At 36.7% G+C, this 21,803-nt stretch overlaps 1 protein-coding gene across 2 annotated transcripts in view; it reads left to right on the top strand.

Annotated features, from left to right (window-relative positions):
• The first annotated feature begins 5,719 nt into the window (after window positions 1–5,719).
• LOC102225693 (beta-1,3-glucosyltransferase-like) overlaps window positions 5,720–21,803 on the top strand; it is an 82,626-nt gene continuing 66,542 nt past the window's right edge. The window contains exons 1-2 of one of the 2 annotated variants that reach the window (XM_005796865.3): window positions 5,720–5,976; window positions 19,261–19,298. In XM_005796865.3, the coding sequence (XP_005796922.2) occupies window positions 5,913–5,976; window positions 19,261–19,298 (102 nt within the window). In that variant the 5' untranslated portion in view covers window positions 5,720–5,912. Of the gene's footprint in view, window positions 5,977–6,374; window positions 6,451–19,260; window positions 19,299–21,803 lie in introns of those variants that run through there. The other variant, XM_023351158.1, reaches the window with a different exon arrangement.

Raw genomic sequence — 21,803 nt, 5'->3', positions numbered from 1 at the left:
AGTACTGGGCACCAATGCTGCTTTTAAATCACCTTCAGGCTTCTAAGATCCCCTGCAACTCAGCATGGAAGCAGCTACAGTTAATTGATGGATGAATGGATAAAACCTCTAACACATAAAATTTGAATAAAATACACTTACGTTTGTGACTTTAATGTTAAAATGCATAATGATTCAAGTTATATGAATATCTTTTCAAGGCATTGTAATACAGTATATATGAAGTAAATGTAATTCATATATAATTATGACATATAATGTATTTTATTGGCAGTGAATCAATATTTTCATTATTCATTTCATTATGAAAATGAATAATTAATAAATGCCTTCATTCTTTCAAACCAGCCAGCCTTTTAATTTCTAAGTAAGACATCATAGTTTAATTGGTCTGCCTTTGGTTTAGGTTATTAGGGCTATTTTTGCTGCTGCAGTGACAGTAAGAAATGTATTAAGTGGATTCACAAGATTTACCCATGCAGATAGAAATATATACTTGAGCATGTCAGTGGTGAATATAATAATTCCAGAAAGATGTAAAGGTAACAAGCATACAGGGTAGGTGTCATCGTCTTGAAAAAAGAAATCCCCCACAAAGTTTGTCATGGAATAAGAATGGAGAGAGTGTGGTGTGGTATATAATGTGGGGACCTAACTAGAGTTTGCACAGTCCATCAAGTAAATTGTCAGCATGGTATTTATGTTTTGCTGGTCCGACCGTTCATGGAAACGATATCTATGGAGATCCTGAAGCCTGCAATTTATCATCCCCTGCCCACCCCCACAAACGCAGAGATGCACACACCTGAACTCCCCTCATCAATCCATTACATGGGAAGTATGGAGGGTGTGCAACTTTGTGAAAGCAAGCATTAATTACTTGAAGGGAGGCTCTACACATCTAATTTGTTTTTTGATTACAATAACTATTAGCACTTTGCTCCACTCTAAAACATAATTACTCTCACACTCACAACTCGGGCTGCATGAGGACTGAATTATTCAGGGAAGCTCGGTAAATACGGGAGGAAGAGAAAGGTCATCTTGAAATTGGTAGACAGAGATATAATGCGACTCTTTGTTTTTACTAACATTAAACTTGTTGTGGGCTGCACAATAGCACAGTTGGTTGAACGTTTGCCTTGCAACAAGAAGGTCTTTCTGCATGGAGTTTGCATGTTCTTCCTGTTCATGCATGGGTTCTCTCCGGGTACTCCAGCTTCCTCCCACAGTGCAAAAACATGACTGTCAGCTTAACCGGTCTCTGTAAGTTCTCCGTAGGCGTGGGTGAGTGCATGCATGATTGTTTGTCCTGTCTGTCTCTGTGTTGAGCTGCGATGGACTGGCAACCTATCCAGGCCAGGGTGACCCCGCCTCTCTCCTGTTGACTGCTGGAGATAGGCACCAGCACCCCACGAAACCCCGAGCATGTAAGACAGCGGATGGATGTTAATTACATTAATAATGTTATAAAAAACATTATTAAAACAACTTAGCTGCTCTAGTAAAACTGGAGGAAGAGGAGAAGGAGGAAGAAATCTTGAGCCCATTCTGTATTAAGTCTCACTCTAGTCGGTTGATGGCTGGTTCGGTTCTAACCAAGTTGTGCTGCAACAGTGCTTTTCATTCAAGGCGGATTATTATGCAGTATAGCTGTTCTTAGGAGCGTAGCACTGAGAAGTAGTTAATTTGATAAACTCAGCAGACTTGTGGTTACACCAGGCGTTTGCTGATAGCTGCTGTCGCTAGTCTGAAGGAGCTGAGGGGAAATCATGGATAGGGGGTGATCTGTGAGATGGAAGCTCGGCTTGGAAACTGCAGCTCTGAGGAGGAGCTGTGTGGAAAAGGCAGCGCTCGGTAACAGCAAGTGCTTAGGAACCTCGAATGACTGCCGGGGAAGATTGAAGGATTTCTCAAACATGCATGAAAGAATCAAAGCAACACTCCAGAGATGTTTTTAAGGTGGGAATAACATTATAACATGATATGTAGCTCAAAAAAGTCGATTTTACATCCTACCTCCCCTTTAAGGTTTTCAGGTTATGTCCTGTCACTGTCTGTTAATTAGCTCTAGAATCCAGTGTGATGCGGTTTCAATCCCATTGTTTCCTGCTGTGCCTTGAAGCTGTTCTGATCTGTTGGAGCTTATCTGAATGATTTTTTTTTTCAAAATTATGTGGAAGTTGGCCTAAATGTTCCTGAATCAAAAGAGAAAATAAACTGGCACTGATTGTGAAACGACAGTGCTTCTCCAAATGTGGTTATTCTGTCATCTGAAGAAAAAAATCAAGCCTCATGTTTCTGTAACACTTCAGCTCATTTCTCAAGGATCATTACTTTCTCAGCTTCATTACAATGCTAAGAGAGGATCCTCATGAATATTATGTAATCCACAACTGTGAAAGCATAAAAAATCACAATGCAACTTTTGTAGTGAATCTTAATGCCTCTGAAGAAAAGGCGCTCACATGAAAGAGCATGATCAGAAAGGGCCTTCACAATGTGCAAGGACTAAACAGCTCTTATAACAGTTAATTAGACTAATTGCTATATTTGTGTTTAACAGTGGAAAAACATGCACTTGGCTTTCAGATACATTCACAAAACGCTTTTTTGCAGTTGTACATAGCACAATAAAACAAAAAAATGAATTCTTTTTTTCTTCTTTCCTTTTGAATGGTAGAATAACAAAAATGTCATACATATTGGCATTACTCTAGTAGGAAGGAAATAGAAAGCTGGCAAGATCTGGGAAACACTCATGTTTTGTTTGTCTTGTTCTGAATATGAATGACGTTTATCCCTGAACGTTTAAATGAACTCAAGCAGTGATAACTCATGTTCAAAGTCATAAAAAATACTCATTTAGTGAAATATGTTCAGTAATGACTTAGCTTTAACTTTATATTTATAAAAAGACATTAAAGACAGCAATAATATTGACCTGAGGCAGATTCACAGCTCAAACACTTCAACAGTAAACAACAGTCAATTATATGAACAACAAAAACCTAAGAACTTTTAATTTTCAGCATTTATTGTTTCTTCATACCCTAGCACCATCATGTACTCACCTAGCCCTCTACTGCTTCTCTTTATTGTCTTCACTCTATCCCTACACTTTATTTTAACACTGTCACCTCTGACTGAGCCTGGCTAGTGGTTTATTATTAGCTTTGATATTCACTGCATTGTTATATCCTCATTTGTAAGTCGTTCAGGATAAAATGTCTGCCAAATGCACACACAGCATCCTATTTCTATTTTGGTATCCCCATGTTCAGGGTCCAGCTATTACAGCAGCATGCTGACTAAGTGGTGAGGTTAGACCACTTACCTGAAATCACACATGTGCTTTATTCTGCTTTATCTCCTTAGCTACCGCCTGGTCTGAATAATGAGGCCGGTTTGAAAATGCAGAAAAGCCTGCACATTTTATGCAGAGAGTCACTTGCATCCTTAGGGGAGTTCATTCTCAATCTTTCTAGAATCCCTTTTGAAAAGGTTAATTTCCTTCTTTTCTTTAAATGGGGTAATTTCAAAAATAATTTAGTAATTAAAATTCCTCAAACCAAGCAGGGACTTTTGAATTCAAGTATTAACACTTTTGTGTTACTCCTGTCAAACTGCAACATACAATTTTGAGAAATTTGTTGGTTTTGGCTTTTATACTCCATAGGGAGCCACATGTCAAGTAACTGAATGTACAGTGCTTTGCTTTCTGAAACCATTCCTATTCATTCAACTGTTCACATTTTGCTCTGCTGCAGTCACAATTTCAGCGTATTTTCCTTAGAGTTTATATGACAGATCAGCAAAATATGAGTTGTGATTGAAAAAATGAAGGCAAAGAACACATGGTTTTGAATTGTCTTCACAAATAAAAAATTCAAAATTTTAAAGTGCACTTGTCCTTAGAGTCAATACTCCCTAAAGGCTCTTTTGCTGCATTTACACATGTTGTGTCTCTTCAACCATCACACACTTAAGAAGTGAAGGTTGCACTCATTATTTATTTCAAAGTAGATCAAGTTCAGTCAGATTGGATAGAACTTCAATTTTTAAGTCTTGCTACAGATTCCTAATGAGCTTAAGTTAAATAGTGAATTCCAACAGACAATCAAAGTTTGATCTAAACCTCAAGTCTCAAAGTCCAGTCATTGAGAGCTGGTGTCTTACAACTTCTAGATGTGTTTCTGCCTCAGCACACCTGATCTAAACCAATAACTGTAGCTTTGGCTGTAAGTTTAGAGGGGTTTTGTTAGAATGTGAAGTCTGACGTTTTCTGCAGCCTCCAACAGATTTTCTTCCAAGATTGTCCTGTATCTAGCTTCCCTACCACTACTGGAGAAAAGCACAGCCAAAGTATGAGGCAGCCACAGTTTTTCACTGTAGAAATGGTGTTTTCAGGATTATGTGCATTATTAGGTTTCCATCGTATTTAGTCACCAACCCATAACTATAAATTGTGCCTTATTATGGTTTCCTTTCAGCAGTGGCTTTCATTTCATTGTTTGTTCATAAAGCCGCACTTGAGGACTGTATGACTTAACGTTTTCCAGCCGACATGTTCTCTCACCTGGGAATCTCTGCAGCTCCTCTAGAGTTACCATATGACTTGTGACTACTTCACTGATCAAAGCTGTTGATAGTCTGTCATGTCATGTTGTTCTACATTCTTTCTTGTTTTGGAAAGTAGATTGAACAATGCTTCTGCAGCTTGGGTTATTGTTTTATAATCCAACCCTGCTTCAAACTTCACCCCAAGTTCCTCTCTGATGTGTCTCACCAAAGTTCACGAACAAACCTCTGAGTCTTTACCAGAACATCTACTTTCACATAGTTGGACTCTTTACTAATTAGTTGATATACAAAGACAGATGCTTGCTCTGGATTTTATTTGGGGTTGTCAGATTTAAAGGGGTTGGGATAAAATGCAGACATCTCAGGTTCTAAACTGTAAAAAAAAAGTTTTTTTTTTTTCTTTTCACATCACAGCTAAAAAAAAATATTATTCACTCTCCCTGCTAGTTTTAGGAATAAAGTCACTTTTTAACTTTACAAGTTTCTTCTGACTTTAAGTAATATTAACGTTTTCTAATGGCCAACCCAGAGTCATGTCTTTAAACTTAATTGAAGACAATCAGTGTAGAGACCTAAACATTATTCTGATGGGGCCAGGGGCCCTTCCAGCCACAAATGATGGGAGTTCAACAAAATGACAGTAGAAACATGATTTTATCTTGGTTAAAAAAAAGAAAGAAAATCTAAACTGGATGGTACCATGAATGAAAAATAATTTTAAACGTAAATCTACCAGGAGTAAACAATTTGGAGTCTAACTGTACATGCTAGTGTCATGCAAAATATAATAAATAAAGTTTGAAGCTGTAAAGTGATCAAACGTGAACAACATTAAGGTGTACGCCTTTTTCTGAGGCCACACAGTTTCATTACTTAATACACGGTTACCTTGCGTGCCTTGATTGTGTTTTTGTTTTAAAAAAGGTAAACACACACGGAAAAAAAAACTTTCAACGTGTACAAAATTCAAAAGCCCAAGGTAAATTAGTGTCTCTAATACTAAAAACAGTTTTGATTTTCACGAGAGCACCTGAAGTCAGCAGCAGAAAGCATCGTGTGGGTGTTTTTTTTTTTTTTTCTGATTTTCTCCATCTGCTCAGACCTCCTGTCAGCTGAATTCATCCCGCCAGCAGAGCGCGTCCCTGCGCCTTGGACAGAAGCTTGGGGATGCCTGCTAGCTGAGCACAAACCCACTCCCAGTTTGCCGTGAAACTGTGACAAGGAATAACCCTGTCTTTTTTTTATTGGGAAGAAAAAATCCACTGCCAGTAAGCCCATGCTCTGTGAGCTTTCTCCACCGCCTACACCAGTCACAGGACTCTCTCAGGATGCTGTCGAGCAGCCCACACATCGGGCACAAAGTGGCAGTCTGTGGGATTTTTCTCTCCTTCCGTAAGTGCTCACTTTACTTTCTAATCCTTGTGTCAGGAGGTTCGCAGCAGGCAGCTGCAAGGACCGTGCTGGCGGTCCAAACAGTGAACAGTTCGTGTTGTTTAGTTTCAAAAGGCGAAGCTTGTGTTTTGACAGAAGCCGAACAGAGCATGAGCAGGGCAGGAGGACGAGAGCCGAGCGCATTAGTCTAACTGTTTGAGAAGTGAGGAGCCATGATCCGCCTCAACTTCCTGAGGAGTTTCCAGGCGATTCGCACTGTTCGGCAAGCATGCGGCTCTCAGAGTGCTTCAAGTTTGTTCTGGAGTTAATTACAGGGCGAAGGTTGAAAGCTCTAGCACTTTAAATCACAGACTTTTTTTTTTTTCGGAATGTGACCCTCTTCTCGCTCTGCTACTTCCTGACACATCGACGTTCCGCTGGCAGGACTCACGCCCGGGGTTCAGTGCACCTCCGCTGGTGCCCCCCGATCTGCAAGTGGGTTTTAATTTGTCAGTCGACATCTGAGCTCTTAATTTGGTCATAAAAATCTAAAGTCGAACCCGTTTTTGTCTTATTTTGAATAGGCGTGCACAGACTTGACCAATGCGTTACAAAAGTGTCTTTCTGCTTTGCTTATACATTGAGGCTCCCTTATTGCATTAAATATTACCAAGAAGTTATTTTTAATTAATTCAATGAGATCAGTAAAACTAATAAAGTATATGTTTGTTGGTCACTGTGACATAACATTTATTTGTTCATTTTAAAGATCATGGCTTACAGCTGTGGAAAACCAGAATGCAGTTTCTTAAATATCACATTAGGCTAAAAGTAAAAGTTGATCTTTATTGAGATATTATGACCTAAACATTAATGACTTTATAGTTGCCCATCAGACAATCAATATGTTCTGCATGCATGCATGTTAATAGAAGATTAAGTGGAAGGAAAAAAGTCTGGTCTAAAGAGGTGCCCATGAAACAGGAAGAGGATTCCAAAGCATACTATTCAAGAGTTTGATATTCAAATGGCCAGTGTGATATTTCCACAGCCGCTGAGGATTTGCTGGTGTTTGATCACTCTCTTTAATACATTACAAAGTCAATGCAGCAGTTGATAAGATTTTAGAGCACTATGCTTTCCTCTGCTTAAACGCACCAATACAAACTGCCAATAATACCTGATTTAAGTGACTATGTTACCACTTTGCCTGACCAGTCAGCAAACTGGCCTGATGTAAACCCCAGACTGAATCCAGGGGTATTAGGCTGAGGATGAGCTGAAGGCTTCTATTAAAGCAACATCTTCTTTTTTACTCCAATTGTCCCACAGGTCGATCGCCTCCATGCAACACTGCATTGAAGTAATTAGTACAAAAGAAATGCCAACCAAGATATTAAGTGCACTGTACAATGCATGAACATACTCACTGGGTCAATGTTGTGGTATTAACAACCTTTTTTATTAGCTTAATGTAATGTATTATTCCCTTTAGCTGTTTGTCATAATCAACCAAATACGCAGGAATAAATGTTTCAGATAAATGACTATGCATTTGATTTGTTACCAAAATAATGTATATGGTAGTCTAATTTTGGTATGTAGTGTCTAAGCTGTAGAACTGATCAAAATGTAAAACATCAAACTAACAATACAAGTATGAAGTTTTATTCAGAAATGTTTCCTGCCAATTCAAAATTATATGCACTGCTATACTATATGGTGCAGAATATAGTCTGTGATGAGCCCAGTCAATCAAATTGAGGGAGTTACAGCAAAATATGTTGCTGCAGTTGGAAAGTGGTTTGTACAGAGTGACTCGAGCGCAGTGTGGAGATCCATTCGAGCACGAGAAGAGAGCAGGAGGAGTGTGAGCCAGGGTCATGGGGGGAAAATGCAGTTATGACAACAACAAAAAACCACACCGAAGATCCGCAGATGTTGATTGTGTAGTTTTTTAAAAATAAAGCAAATGTGTAACAGCCTTTTTATGTTGACAGAAAAAAAACCCCTTTTCTACAGAAATTGGTCTGTTTCGTTTTGCTAAAACTTTGCATGTTTTGTTTATTATTGAGCAGGTGAAAAAAACACTTGGACACCACTGATGTATGCAATCTATAAAACTATACTATTAATGATGGTATAGTTTTTTATTATAACTTTTTTGTCCCTGATGATAAGCTTTATTTAATACCAGATTCTCACTCTGGTGCCATCTTTAATTTAACCAAATTTAACCAATGTCATGCTTAAAAAACCTAAGTAGTAGACCCTTTTCAGACATGTATACAACGAATTATCGTAATCAAATTCAGTATTATGTTTAATTTCATTGTTTTCTTGTTCACCTTATGCCCACAACTCATCTTCAAAAATATTGATCTCCTTAAAATTCAGGAGACTTTGTACCGATCACAATCACGATCACCCCTTCTCACCTGCCATAAAAATAACATAAGGCTCTTCTTTACAAACTTTAGTGATGCAATAGGTTTCCACTTGCATTAAGAAAATATCAGTTCAAACATTTATTGAAGCTGGGGTTAAAAATGAAACGCAGTACGTTCACTGTGTGCAGCAGTGATACTATGTCTCAATCGAGCACGTGTACAAACAGAAGCTGTTTACTTGCTTGGCACTGAATCAAGGATGTTTAGCCACACTTCACACTCTGACAAGTCCGTCGCGACTCGCCCAGAACGCAACATTTATGGACTTGACCGTCGCAGCTCTTCTGAGGTTAGGGAGAGTGAGTGGTTTGGTGACATAAGGTTACCACGTCTGCTGCTTTTCAATGATGTTGTCCGAGAAGTTTCCACCCACTGTCATTTCTGATGTGCACTGGAGCGGTTTGCAGCTGAGTGTGACTCAGTCTGGATGGGGAACAGCACCTCCCAGTCTCAGGCCACAGCACTCTGCCTCTGTTTGCTCAGAGCGCATTTCAATTGTGGTTGCTGGGGTGACTCTGCAACGGTCGCATATGTTTGTTTATTCAGGCAGGAAATCATTCAGTAAACAAAGTGTAGATCCAACCTGTATCAAATGCTGTTTTTTTTTTTATGATATGTTGTTTTATGTAAATGTTACAAAATCCTAAATGGTCGTTGATGGTTGGTGGAGAAGCGGTGATGAGAAATATTAATTGCAGCAGATTTCTTGCCAGATGTCATTTCCATTTCAAACATCTCAAACACGGTTGCTGTTTCAGCCTCCCTGTTTGAGTTGTAAATCGCCCGTTTTCTTTGAAGCCTTCCTTCATCTCTTTGCTGTATGACAGATGAATTCAGCAACAGAAAACAAGCCTGAGAGATTGACGCAAGAGATGGTGGTGAAAGCTGAGCTGCAGAGCGCAGCTTTCAGACAAATCTCTTTCTTCTGACCCTCCGCTGCGGTCACAAGTTGTTGGACTTTTAAAAATTCGATCTGAGACAGTAAGCTGTGAAGCAGGTTGGTGTCAGATAATGATGCACAAGATAATGGAAACACTTAATTTAATTAAAACGTACTTAGAAATGAAGACATATTTTATACAAGACACAAGTTGCTAGTGACTTGACATGCACCCTTCGGGCCTTTTCAGGCTGATGCTGGTTTACTTTGAGGTCTGACCTGCTGAATCTGATTTGGAGAATGTTGCATGAATGAGAATAAAATGTGTTGCAAGTTCAGTATTGGAGGTAGTATTTTTTCAGTTCAGTGGAAATTATGGCATTACAGGATTACACCTACTTTATTCATCAAATCCTTTTGTCTTTAATATAGCAGATTGATGCTGTTTTAAGTCATATCAATACATCAATACTTTGTCAGTCTTATTAAATATTGACAAATCTCTAAATATCCCAAGATTATATATTGTAAAATCGTTCTGATAGATAAAACCTCCCACTCAGGGAGCCGTTATCTTCCAGATCTCGTTCTTTCACCTCTTAGTGAACCAGACTGGGTCTCCTGATCTTTTTTTTGAGCTCAGTAGAGGAAGGAATCTCTGCCCAACAGCTGTTCAAACGAGCTTCAAGGTTGTCTTGCGGAAGAAAGGTATCGCATCGGCTTTTTGATCCAAGTCTGTGAATGGTTTCCTGCTTTGGATCATTCTGAAGCTAAATTGGACACAGGGAAAAAAATGGTTGGAAGGAATATCAGGCGATGTAAAGTGCATTTTCACTAGTCTTTGTTGTGACTGTAAGTGACTTTGACAAAAAGTCAGTCAGTCTGTCATTGAGAAATCCAGCAGAAACATGCAAAGAATCATTCAGGAATTAGAAGAAAGATCTGAATGCCGTAAGGTCAAAAATATTTTTCCAGTGAGTATTGAGAAGGGTAAAATTATTTTCAGGATTACTTTTTGTGTTAAAAAAAATTGCAAATAAGCTCATATTTCTTCTGCTACATTTTGATAATCTTTTAGAGATTATCTGTTTCAGTTTTATCAGGTAGAAACCAGAAGGTAAATCCACCAAAGGGAATTAAGAAGTTTGGGGTTAGCTGTACACAGAAAGGAGATTCTTAATAGTAAAAAACATTATTCGTCAATACAGCACATAATAAAACAATCTAAATAATGGTACACTCAACAGTGTATGCAGTCTTATCATTGACATGATAAAAAGCCTTGTTTTTTTTTACTTCAGCCGAGGAAATTTCTGGACCTTTTTTGCAATTTGAGAAGAAAAGTAAGTTAAGTTTTCTCTGCAGGCTAGATGGAGTCACTCTGGATGATGAAATTTGGAGGACCGAAGCTCAAAGTAAATTTGCTCTCCAGCTGTTGTTACGTCCCTGAGATTACCCAGGCAGTACAGCCCTGAATGAGCAGTTATTAAGTAAAGAACAAATGGGTTGCCATAGTTTGATTAAAAGAAACCCCTTTCTCTAAAATGTTATAGATTTTTTTCACACCCTCAATATCCTGAACTAAGATTTCTTTATAAAAGCAAATTATTTGAAACAACTCCCCAATTAAAGATATGTGTCCGGATGTATTAGATCTGCTAGTTTTAAAATAAGATTAGCTAGAACTGCCAGTAATAGTTCATATTAGTTTCATCAGTTTCTCCCAATATACTGATCATTTTCAGGCAAGGCATTGTGGGCTCCTTAAATTAGTGAAAGCACATTAAGCTTCCCAGCAAAGTCATGAAAGCAAATCAGGCTGTACAACAGCAGGACCGCTCCTCGGTGGAATGCAGGACTCATTATTACACCTGTGCTGTTCCTACGGTGACTCACAATGTCTGCAGGGAGGAAAGGTCTACACAGGTTCAGAATTTTTACCAAGAAAAGAGAAAACTTCATGTAAAATTTACTTTGTTTGTTTATATCTTACATAGTCATAGGAATGCATATTTATATTGTGATGTTCAAACAGCAGAGACTAGATTTTATCCACAGGAGACTTCAGAAGTGAAATTAAGGTCTATTCTTTTTATAAAAATAATTATTCCAAGCGGATGTGTGTATAAACAGATTTTAGTTGAATGCATAATTGCTCACAATTATATGAGTCAGTTGTATTTTTGGAAAATTACATAATTTGTACATATCTGTTTAAAATCAAATATCTTTTATACTCTGCTTTTTTGTACATAAGGCATTGCTTTTGAAATTTTCCTTTCAGTGCAATTCTCAAAAGGTTTAGGATCATACTTTAGTGAAAAAATATGCTTTTCATGTTGCACAGAAAGCATGCATTTATGCTGCGTAGATCTCAGTTATTTATCTTTCGAGAGACACCAAGGCATCATCTTACAGACCTCTGACTGGTCTGTAAGAAACTCTTTATGTGATCAGTGATTGCATCACCTGTGAATGGAGAACCCAACCGTTTTCAGTGTGGAAATTGCTTCTGTGGGAAAAAGACTGAAAGTTAGTTATTTGCAGTATCAGAAAGCGGCTTAAAAATGAAGCAGTAGTGAAGTTCTAGTAATGTGAGTTTTTAATTTCAATGTTTTAATTTTTATGTTACACATGATATTTTTTGAAATGTCCAATGTTACATTGGAAATCTCAGTTAAGGTTAGTGTCTGTTTTCATTAGGAATTGCACGTGAGAGATGCTTAGTTAGTGAGCTGTGATAAGATACAGATTCAAATAATTTTGTCTTGTAGAAAGCTTTACTGCTCTGTCTCACATAGTGAAACATTTCCTTTATTCCTAATGTAAATTATTAATGACCACTGACAGCAGGAAGGATAGAAAAAAATACTTTGAATTTCATTTTTATTAATGTTCTTAAAGACCCTGCCTTTTGTCGTACGACTGTTGGAGATAGACACCGACCCCTCTCGCGACCCTGCAAGCATAAGCGTGTTCAGATAATAGACGGACGTTCTTAAAGAGAATAGAAATTGGCTAAAATCAGTGTTGATAGGTCAAGGCTTGACTAAAACTGTGAAATTTGCCACAGAACTCTGATTGGCTCATTACTTTTTTCTAAAATTGTGGCCTTGTCAAGCATTTTTCAAAGGATTTTATGATGATGCTTCAAAGTGAGAAGCCCTGTTGGACCACAGGCCATGAAGGACCGAATACAGAAGGCTGGGATAACTATTGATCCAACAATGCACTACATTAACCTACTTTCTGCTTCAAGAGGAAGAGGAGGAGTTGCAGGAAGGAAACTCTGTGATGACATGTGTACCTTCCATAACTATGGCAAAGACACCCACTTCTGCAGCATCGCTGCATCAAGAGAGGATCTAAATTTGTATTTAATATTCCCCCTTTTTGCATTAGAAGCCATGTTACTTAGACTCCACAGAGTTAAGTGTGGTTCCCCTTGCTGATGAAGAAGCTTGATCTTTAAAGTTTAACATGGCACATTTCCAGATGAGGCTTGTGCGTTTTGCATACATAACAGTTTTGAACACAGTTTAAGAAGGTGCAAATCAATAGCATTATAACTACTGTCTGTGAGACTCCAACTGTGTGCCATCTGTGCCAACCTCTTGATAAAGTGCTTTATAATAGATTTTTCTGTTTGTCAGCTCAAAGTGTGTCTGCAGAGAAATTACTGGCATTTTTAAGCTGCCAAACAACAGTCAGGCTTACAGGTTTCATAAAATTCAAATCAAATTAAATTTTTTAAGAATTTGTGTTCATCATAGAATTATGCATCTAAGGTTTGATCAGCTCAACAACCTTGTCACATTATTGTGTATCTAGCATGTCTGGCAGACAGGCATTGAATGTCTTAGTAAATTAATATTAGCTTGTGATCTAACTATACTGTTGACAGTATAAAAACACACTATATCATCAGCTAAGCCAGGTGATTTTGGTAGCTGCAACATTTTGGGACATGGTTAAAAGTTCAACTGCAGGCCTCACTGCATACGTGTGTCACTGCTTCAGAAGCAACGCACAACTCAAATGTTGCGTAACTGACAAAATAATATTAATTTCATGCATTAAATTGGAAACATTTTACTCTATAGAAATGCATATGCTTCAAGTTAAGAGATCTAACCAATCTTATGATTAATATGGCTATTATTTTTCCACATAACATTTTTTAAAATGCATGTGTCAGTTTGAGATTCTCACAATATGTTAGACTTGGGGAAAAATACCATTGTTTTACCGTCACAATAATAACAAAATAATCTTGATTTAGGATTTAGGGCAATAATCTTGTGACATTAATTATGACATTCTAAAGTTTCAATGGCGTTTGTTTAATCTTTGTAAATACTAAAAATTTCCATACATTTGTTTTTGCTGCAAGCAAAGTGTCAAAGCCTTCTCTAAGCCAGCTGACTGAAACTGTGTAACAACAGGTGGTCCATGGACATCTGTTACTCTGTGTCCCATTTGATTGAATTTAAAACCCTAATTTTAAGATCTTTATAAACTTTTATGCTACTAATCAGCACAGGCCTCATACAACTTTATTTTATAAGGAAACAGCAGGCTGATGTTGTGTTACTTTTACAGCATTTTTAATAACTGGAACCTAACCAACTGAGAAATGGAGCCTTTAATATTTTGGTTGGTGCACCAGAATTTTTATTTTTTTTTCCTGCCTCTAGATTGTGCTGTATTGTGCCACTCGGTGGGTTCATTTCTGTAAACTTGAGGGCGGCAGGTGCTCCCCGTAATTCTGGAGGAGATGAGTATGAGCTGAATCGAGGTTTAATAGCCCTCAGCTATTTGTTTATTGGTCCCAGAAGTGATTTGTGGATGTGGCACTTCTGCGGCAAACAGTACAGGCGTGGTGTTGCTAAAATTATTTTAGAGATGTTATTGTTTTCACCAGATGATGTGTTTTTTTGTTGTTGTTTTTCAGAAGAGTTGCAGCTGCAATTTTAGTTTTCTCTTCTCAGCCTGTTTGGCAGCCTCTGGGTGTCTCATTTAGCTTTTGTGTACCCCACATAGACAAAGTGATCATAGGATTTTTAATGCTGCTGCTGTCCTACTCATTTGCATATTGCACACCTACATACTGTAACTGCCTTCGTTAATAGGGTTGAGTGACTTCAAAGGATTAACATGTGATTTCTCCTTTTCTTTTTTACTCATTAAATTCTGACAGTAATAGAACTCTGAATAAGAAACATGACACATTTTAAACAAGCAAACTAAAGCTTTATTTAAAAAAAAAGTTCAATAGAAAAAGAAATAGCTTTAAAGTTGACATATCTTTTTAAATCCTTCCTTTTCACATTTAAGTCATTCAGTGGTGGTCTGTATAAAGTGGAACACTTTGGTCTGAACTTCTCGTTATTTCATCTTCACTATGGGAACAAATTCCTGTCATAAATATTATGTACTTATCAAATTGTGTTGTGGCAAATTGCAGTTTGTATTATGGTAGCATAGAATGGCAAAAATATCTGATTTCACAATGGATAGATGGAAATGTGTGCATGTAAAATGTCCATGGTATAAACATTTAGGCTTGTAAACCAGAATATGTAGTTGTAAATAAATTTTGTCACGTTGTAAACCAAAATGTCTGGCAATTTTATGCTTCAGCATCCATAGATGATAATTTGTGTGTGTGTGTAAAATAAGATTTGTATTCATAAAAATTAAATAAAGTAACTATTTTTCTGTTATGATCCTTTTGCAAATACAGAGCAAAACATGTAAAACTGTGCTGAAGTTTCCTTGCTTGTGTGCGAGTTTTAACCCAGAAGAAATCATTCGGGCCTGAATTTTCTTTCTTTAATCTGATTGGCCAATTTTATGTCAGTCACAAATGTAACAGTCCAGTCAGATTACAGATTGGTTTGTTAGTGACGGAATGGAGCAGAGTCCAAGTCAGACATCTGACTCCACCCTAAAACTGTTTCGATTGGATAGTCCTTCTTCACTCCAAATTTCCTGGATTACTCCTGCAGTGAAGTAAGTTTCAAATTGGATATCTGACAGACATTATTTCTGATTCACTACAGTCAGCGCTGACTTTTCATACTATGTGCATTCACAAAGGGAACTGGCGTGACTCCATGTACATGGCGGCAAAGAAATGCGGCGGTTTGCTAAAACCATAGTTTTTATTCCCAAACAATGCAAGACTTCTCCATTCAGCCTTACATGTTTGAGCCAGAAAATGATAATACATTATGAATAAACATGTCTTCTAAACATGGCCTCAACATAGTTTGTGAGTTAGCTAACACTAGCGACAAGAATGTCACTGAATGTATTTAGATCATGTGTTCCCCAAGACAAAAACAGCCAAAACAATGCCAGAGTTTTTATGTAATAATGCTTTTCAAAACATGCAGCATGTTTATGTCCTCAAGGAGCTGAAAGGGAGCACGGAGTGCTTACAAAAGCAAAAGGCATGAAGCTACTGCTATCAAAACAATGGCAAGGCCATCATATAAGCACAATAAATTTATATCTAAAGTAAAGTTTGCTGTCATTTTAAAATCAGTTGCAGCTTACTGCTTTGCTGTGTATGTAATTTTCATAGACAGAAGAAACTAACCTCTTAATCAGACAAAATCTTTTGGCAAATCCTTTCTGATATTGATGAAGGTTTCTGATGAACTCATCCTTGAAGTCCTTTGTGCAAACAAAGAGGACTTTCCCCACTTGCTGGTAAAGTTCCAAAAATTATAGCATTTTCTTCCCCACCTTCTGATACTGGGGGACGGTGTAATGAATTATGTGGCTTACTACACTCAACAACCAAATGTTTTGACTTCTAACTTCAGGATACTTGAAGTTGGACTATAAAATTATTGCGAGAAATAATAATATGAGATTTGGGAAATTTGTCTGCTGGACGTCCATGACATTGTTTAACAATTCAGCAGAAAATACCATGATGGAATTTTTCAAAAATTTAAATAGGGAATATAGAAAACTGGAAAGATTGAAAAACATGTCGCAAACAGAAAATAAAAAATATCTACTCAGCACCAGGAGAGACTAAATTAAACTTTTATGCACTACTAGAGACTCCAAATACACAACTAAATGTATTTAAGTTATAAAAAAGTGAATTGTGCATTTAATGTTCCCTTTAAATAAAACCTAACATAATTTTTATCAATATGGATTGTTTCCTTTTGCAAGATTTTTATAATTTCCCATTGTTAATTTCCTGCTCTTATAGTCCCATTAATAAGACTTAAGCTTTCTGCTAAAACATATTCAGCAAAACCAGTGATAGTTTCTATCCTTTAACATAACTTCTAAAATTTCTTCTATGAATGCCAGAAAGATCCAACCATGAAGCCCCTCGGCGTGGTTTGCTGGTTGGAAACAACTGCTCTGATTATGCAGCATGAGGAGGCGATGAAATGGAGGTTCTCCCTAGTGCTCAACATTATGTATGGAGTTACTCCCCCCTCTCGCTCACTGGGGTAAGCCATGAAATGATGGAAATTCGGAACCATTGTCACAGAATATATTATTTTGAATGTGACTATATTCCTGTAGGAAGCCTGGATTTGCAGCAAATGCTGCATTTTTAATGATATGGGAAAACTGGGATACTGTGATATCAAGATGACAAGATTTGGATTTAGCACACTCTATTTTCCTTCAGAGCAGAAGTGAAGACCTATTTGATCCAAAGTAGATTTTAGAGCTTATAAACAACTTATGATCTTTCTTTCACAACTGGCACACTTTTGTCTTTTAGAAGCCAGCACTCCTGGCACTACATGTTGGAGGACCCTACTCACCTTACCAATGATCACACTTGGCTTTTTTTTTTCTTCATCAGGAATTTGGAGTCTCTTCATCAGTATGCAGCTTGTGATTTCTGGCTTTTAATGGATTCATATTCCAATTTCATATGCAGATGTTACCATTTTACCTAGAACTGTTTCTATTTCACATTTCACATAGTTTCGAGCTGATGTATTTAACCACTTAACAGTTATTTATCTTTGTTGGTAGTTGGCTATTTTGATTATGCCAATATTTTTTTTGAGAAACCAAAGAAAAAAACATCTTTTTGTTTAATTTTATGTCCACCTCTTTGTGTGTTAGAGATGTGGATCCGATTCCCTCTTTCCATAGGTGTTACTATGACCACTGATCAAAACAAAGTAATCATGATCAACCATGTGTCCACAGCGACATTTAATGAAATCCAATATAAGTGTTTCCTTTTCTAATCAAAAAATTAGGGGTGTTTAAATGGCGATCTTTAGGATCAGGATTGTCAATACAACAATGTTGCACCAATGATCATAACTTTGTCTCTCTTTTACATGAAACATGAGCAGTTATAGACTAATGCAAGCTGGTTTTTAAGGTGGCTTCCTTTTCCCTTAAAAACCTTAAAAACATTTATTCTGATACAGTTTATATTTATTGTATTTGGATAATCCCAAAAGCAGTTTGTGGACCTGAAAGATGATTCAATCCAACACTCAAAATAGTAAAGTGTATATTTGTGGAAACATAAGTATTTTCAGAGGTTTTTGTGTGTTTCCTGGCATTACATATTCAGGCCTTTGCTGATACTTGTACTGCACAAGCCACAAGCATAACATTGCAGAGATGACACTAGTTATGACCCACATAGATCTAATTAATGAGTAAAGCCTTGTGCAATGAGTTCTTATTTTGCACAATGTGTCAACAATTGACTCATATTCCTTCCCTCTCCCCTCACAATGAATCTGCATTCATGACATTCATAATAGGCATCAGCACCAGTAACATAATCACTCATTTATAACAATAAGTTTCTCCAACACGGTCTGTTTTATGGTGTATGAGCAAAATGTTCAACATCCTCTCCAGTTTGCACAATCATTGAAAAGTATCCACACTCTTGTTAAAATTCCCAGTTTTTCAGACCTTTTAAAAAAAAAGGAACATGATATATTGTTAATCATTTTGTTAATCATTTTTAATGTGACACTCAATTAATCAGCCCACAAAGACACTTGTTTGATGAAGAAAGATTACAATTAAAGATATAATATTGATGAATAATGGTGCACATTTTGTTGTATTAAATAATTAAATACAACATATTTTGAACTAATTTCAGCATTTCTGCATATTGTCTTGTTTAAAAAAGGAATTACATCATCAGTTGCTTTCTGTTTTTATGTAAATGTAATACTGTATGTTGCATAAGTGGTAAAATAAAAAATCTGAGGGATTTTTTAAAATTCAGATTACTCAATGGTCAGAATAATTGATACTGGTATGTATGTATATATACTGTATGTTTGTGCTTTCTTGACTGAAATAATTAAATGCATTACTTTTAACACATTAATTGAATTGAAGGTGCTTTGAGCTTAGAAGATTGTTTAAAAAATCGACAATGCTAGGAAATATTTGGCCTTTTATTAACAGAGTTATTAATTGGCTCATAAAAGTCATGGATTGTCTTAATTGCATAAAGCGGGGAGATCATATTGAACTTTTTTGAGTACAAATTATAGTTTTGGTTTTGTTACACTAATAATACCAGCCAACTTTTCTCTTTAAAAACTAAATCATTGTGTTTAGGTTAGAAATGGAACCATCAGCAACCGTGTAATCATTTCTCTGCTGAGTCAAAAGAAGAAATTGAACCATTCCCTTCTTTAAATTAATTATCCTTTTTAATTATGAGGGGGTGCCTGAGAATGTTTTTGATGTATTGATTTGTAATCACTCTGCAAATTTGTCTGCAAAGGATTTTCTGTCTCCTCATCAGCAGCAATGTAATTAGATAGACGCTCTCTGGGCACTAATTGCAAATTATGATGGATGAATGATGTATCATACTCTGCAATCCAACTGTGACTCTTTTGGGTGTCACATTTTATGATTTAGTTACATTTTGAAATGTTAGGATAATTTGAAAGCATATTTCTTTCTTTTTCTCTGCAGTTTCCATCAGTGTTGTTCCAGCTGAATCAGCTGAACAGGTAAGAGAAATACTTTCATTAAAAAATTCATCTGAATTTTGTTGTTACATGCAACCTTATGAAGTTGTCATTTACTTTTTTAATATTCACACTGTCATTTGCTCAGCAGAACAAGCCTATTTTCTTTTGATGTTTTTTCTGCTTTCACATTTTCTGTAGTCTGCAGTTGTTGCCTGATAAAAAATTAAAATGTTCAGTTGCTCTGCTTCTCATTGGTGTGAGAGCATGTTGACAGTAAGCCTCTTGGCAGATGTGCTTACTATAACAGAAATAGGAAATTACTGTCTTGCCTTTTTACTGATGTCAACTAATTCTCTTCTCTGTGAGAAAGTTTTGCTGCTTGTTCACTTTACAACTGTTGTGGTGTAAAATAAGGAAAATAATATCTTAAGGTAAAACTTTTTGTGGCCTCCGCAGATGGGAAGAAGCCTGACTGACTGAGCTTATGGAAATCAAGCAAAACCCCTGGTCACTAATATAAACAAAAAAATATATATAGTTTCTCTGTTTCCCATTTTATTAGTCTATATCTGAAAACTCAAAGCTTAACAGCTCTACATGATAAATCTACAGATGTTTTGTAGAATAACTTAAGCTATTTTATATATAACTTCATTGAAACCTTTGCAAGCATAGACACTGTGGAGTGATCTTAAAAGACAATTTTAAGTCTGAAGTTCTTTCTTTGCAAAACGACAACAGGTTCAATCCAGGGTACACAGTGTGTTCAAACAGCAGATTTGCTTTCCCACTGACAAGTAATAAAACATACAAACATTGCTGGTCTTTATGGCTGTCAAACAGAGCACTGACAACTTTGCAAAGCTTATCTGACCAGGAGATATCCAAGACAAAATACTCTAGTTGAGGGAGAAATGAGTCAACAGAAGTACCACGGCAAGGACATTTGAAACACTGCAGGTAGCAAGTAGCACGAAACATGCAAACAACTCCTCTAGAAGCCCCTGCTTGGTTTGTTTATTAACAACCAAAACCATCCAAGAGTTGACCGAAATCAATACAAGTGGATTTGCTGTGCTGGACATATATAAAAGTTGGAAAGGAAACTAGAGAGGCATCTTTAAAAAAAATAACAATAATAGAGTGTCAATTTAGAAAAGTCTGCTTTTAGTTGTATTTCATTGAAAAATTGCTTCAATATTTTTAAATCCTACTCAGTAGTAGGTATCAAAATGTTCTTGTAATTGCTGACAAATTTTTAGGATGTTTCACCTGCCTGTTGTTTGTGGGTTTCCCGTTGACTTTCAGTACTATTCAGCCAATAATTTTATCACACAAGCTGTTGAATGATTCTTGATACTACCTTGATAAATTCGATTTTAATTTCTTAACAGATAGGTTTACAGATGTAGAAAATGGTACAATATCTGAGTATCATCTCTTATCCACTGGGTCTCCCCAAGGATGTATTCAGTTGCGTTACATTGTATGTCCTGCACACCATGAACCTTATGAGTTTCTATGAGATCAGGTATGTATTCAAATCGACAGTCGATAATGTTTATTGTTAGTTTGTTTCACGGTGACAAGCATGAGCTGGTGGTGAAATTATGCAATGAAAGCAACTTTTCAGACTAACTTGGAAACCGTTCTTAATAATAGTCACTAAGAGTTGTATATTCTTTGGAGGTTTGAGGTTTTTAAGGTGAATAGATTTATGTTAATTCTTCATTCTAAGTTTTTTTTTTTTTAACAAAATCCATTTCAAGACTTTTTAACATTGTCTTATTTGGAAATATCAGAAGTAGTGGTTCTACAAAGGTTATTGGTAAAGTAGCCAGTAAAATATTAGATATTCCACATTTCCTGTGAAAGAGCAGCAGGTACGAATAGCCAGAACCATCACTGGAATCCAAATCTACCTTCTGCAATGCTTTATGAGTTTGAAATTCCTCTTTCAGGCAGTAGATACTGAGACACATGAGTCAAGAGGAATAGGAATAAAAGCCAGGTAATAGTTTTTTTTTACATCAGTAAATGTAATTTGATTGATTTGAAGTATTTTGCTGACTTGAGATAGTTGTGTTGTGTGGGATGTTAGATGTGAGTTGAGGTTTTTATTGTTGTACTGTATTTCTGGATAATGTTGCAAAATGAGGTTAGAAGGATGCTGAAGGATACAATAATAATATTGATGATGATAATAATAATGTGTGATATTCAACCTATTCGTATTGTCATGAGTAGAGGTGCACCGAGTGCAGTTTTGTGGCTGAATGGCCATTACCGATCTCCAACACTAACCTGGCAATTTCAATTTTGGCCAATATCGATTTTTTTTATCTGAAATATTGGTAAATATAACAAGAAAGCCGTTGAGTTGCAACAGTGGGGTGACTATTAACTACAGACACGCAGACATGACCTGGTGGGCCGGTCTGTCAATCAAACGTCTCTCATGGCAGAACAAAAGAGGACAGTGGCTGTTTTTTAGACCTTTGCAGAGGTAGAGTAGATCATATCAGTGGATAAAATCAGCTTCAC

Source organism: Xiphophorus maculatus, chromosome 18 (assembly GCF_002775205.1).
Source record: "Xiphophorus maculatus strain JP 163 A chromosome 18, X_maculatus-5.0-male, whole genome shotgun sequence".
In the NCBI taxonomy this organism is placed as follows: Eukaryota; Metazoa; Chordata; class Actinopteri; order Cyprinodontiformes; family Poeciliidae; genus Xiphophorus; species Xiphophorus maculatus.
The sequence above is the reverse complement of the archived record's forward strand: the minus strand, read 5'-3'. Positions and strand labels throughout refer to the sequence as shown.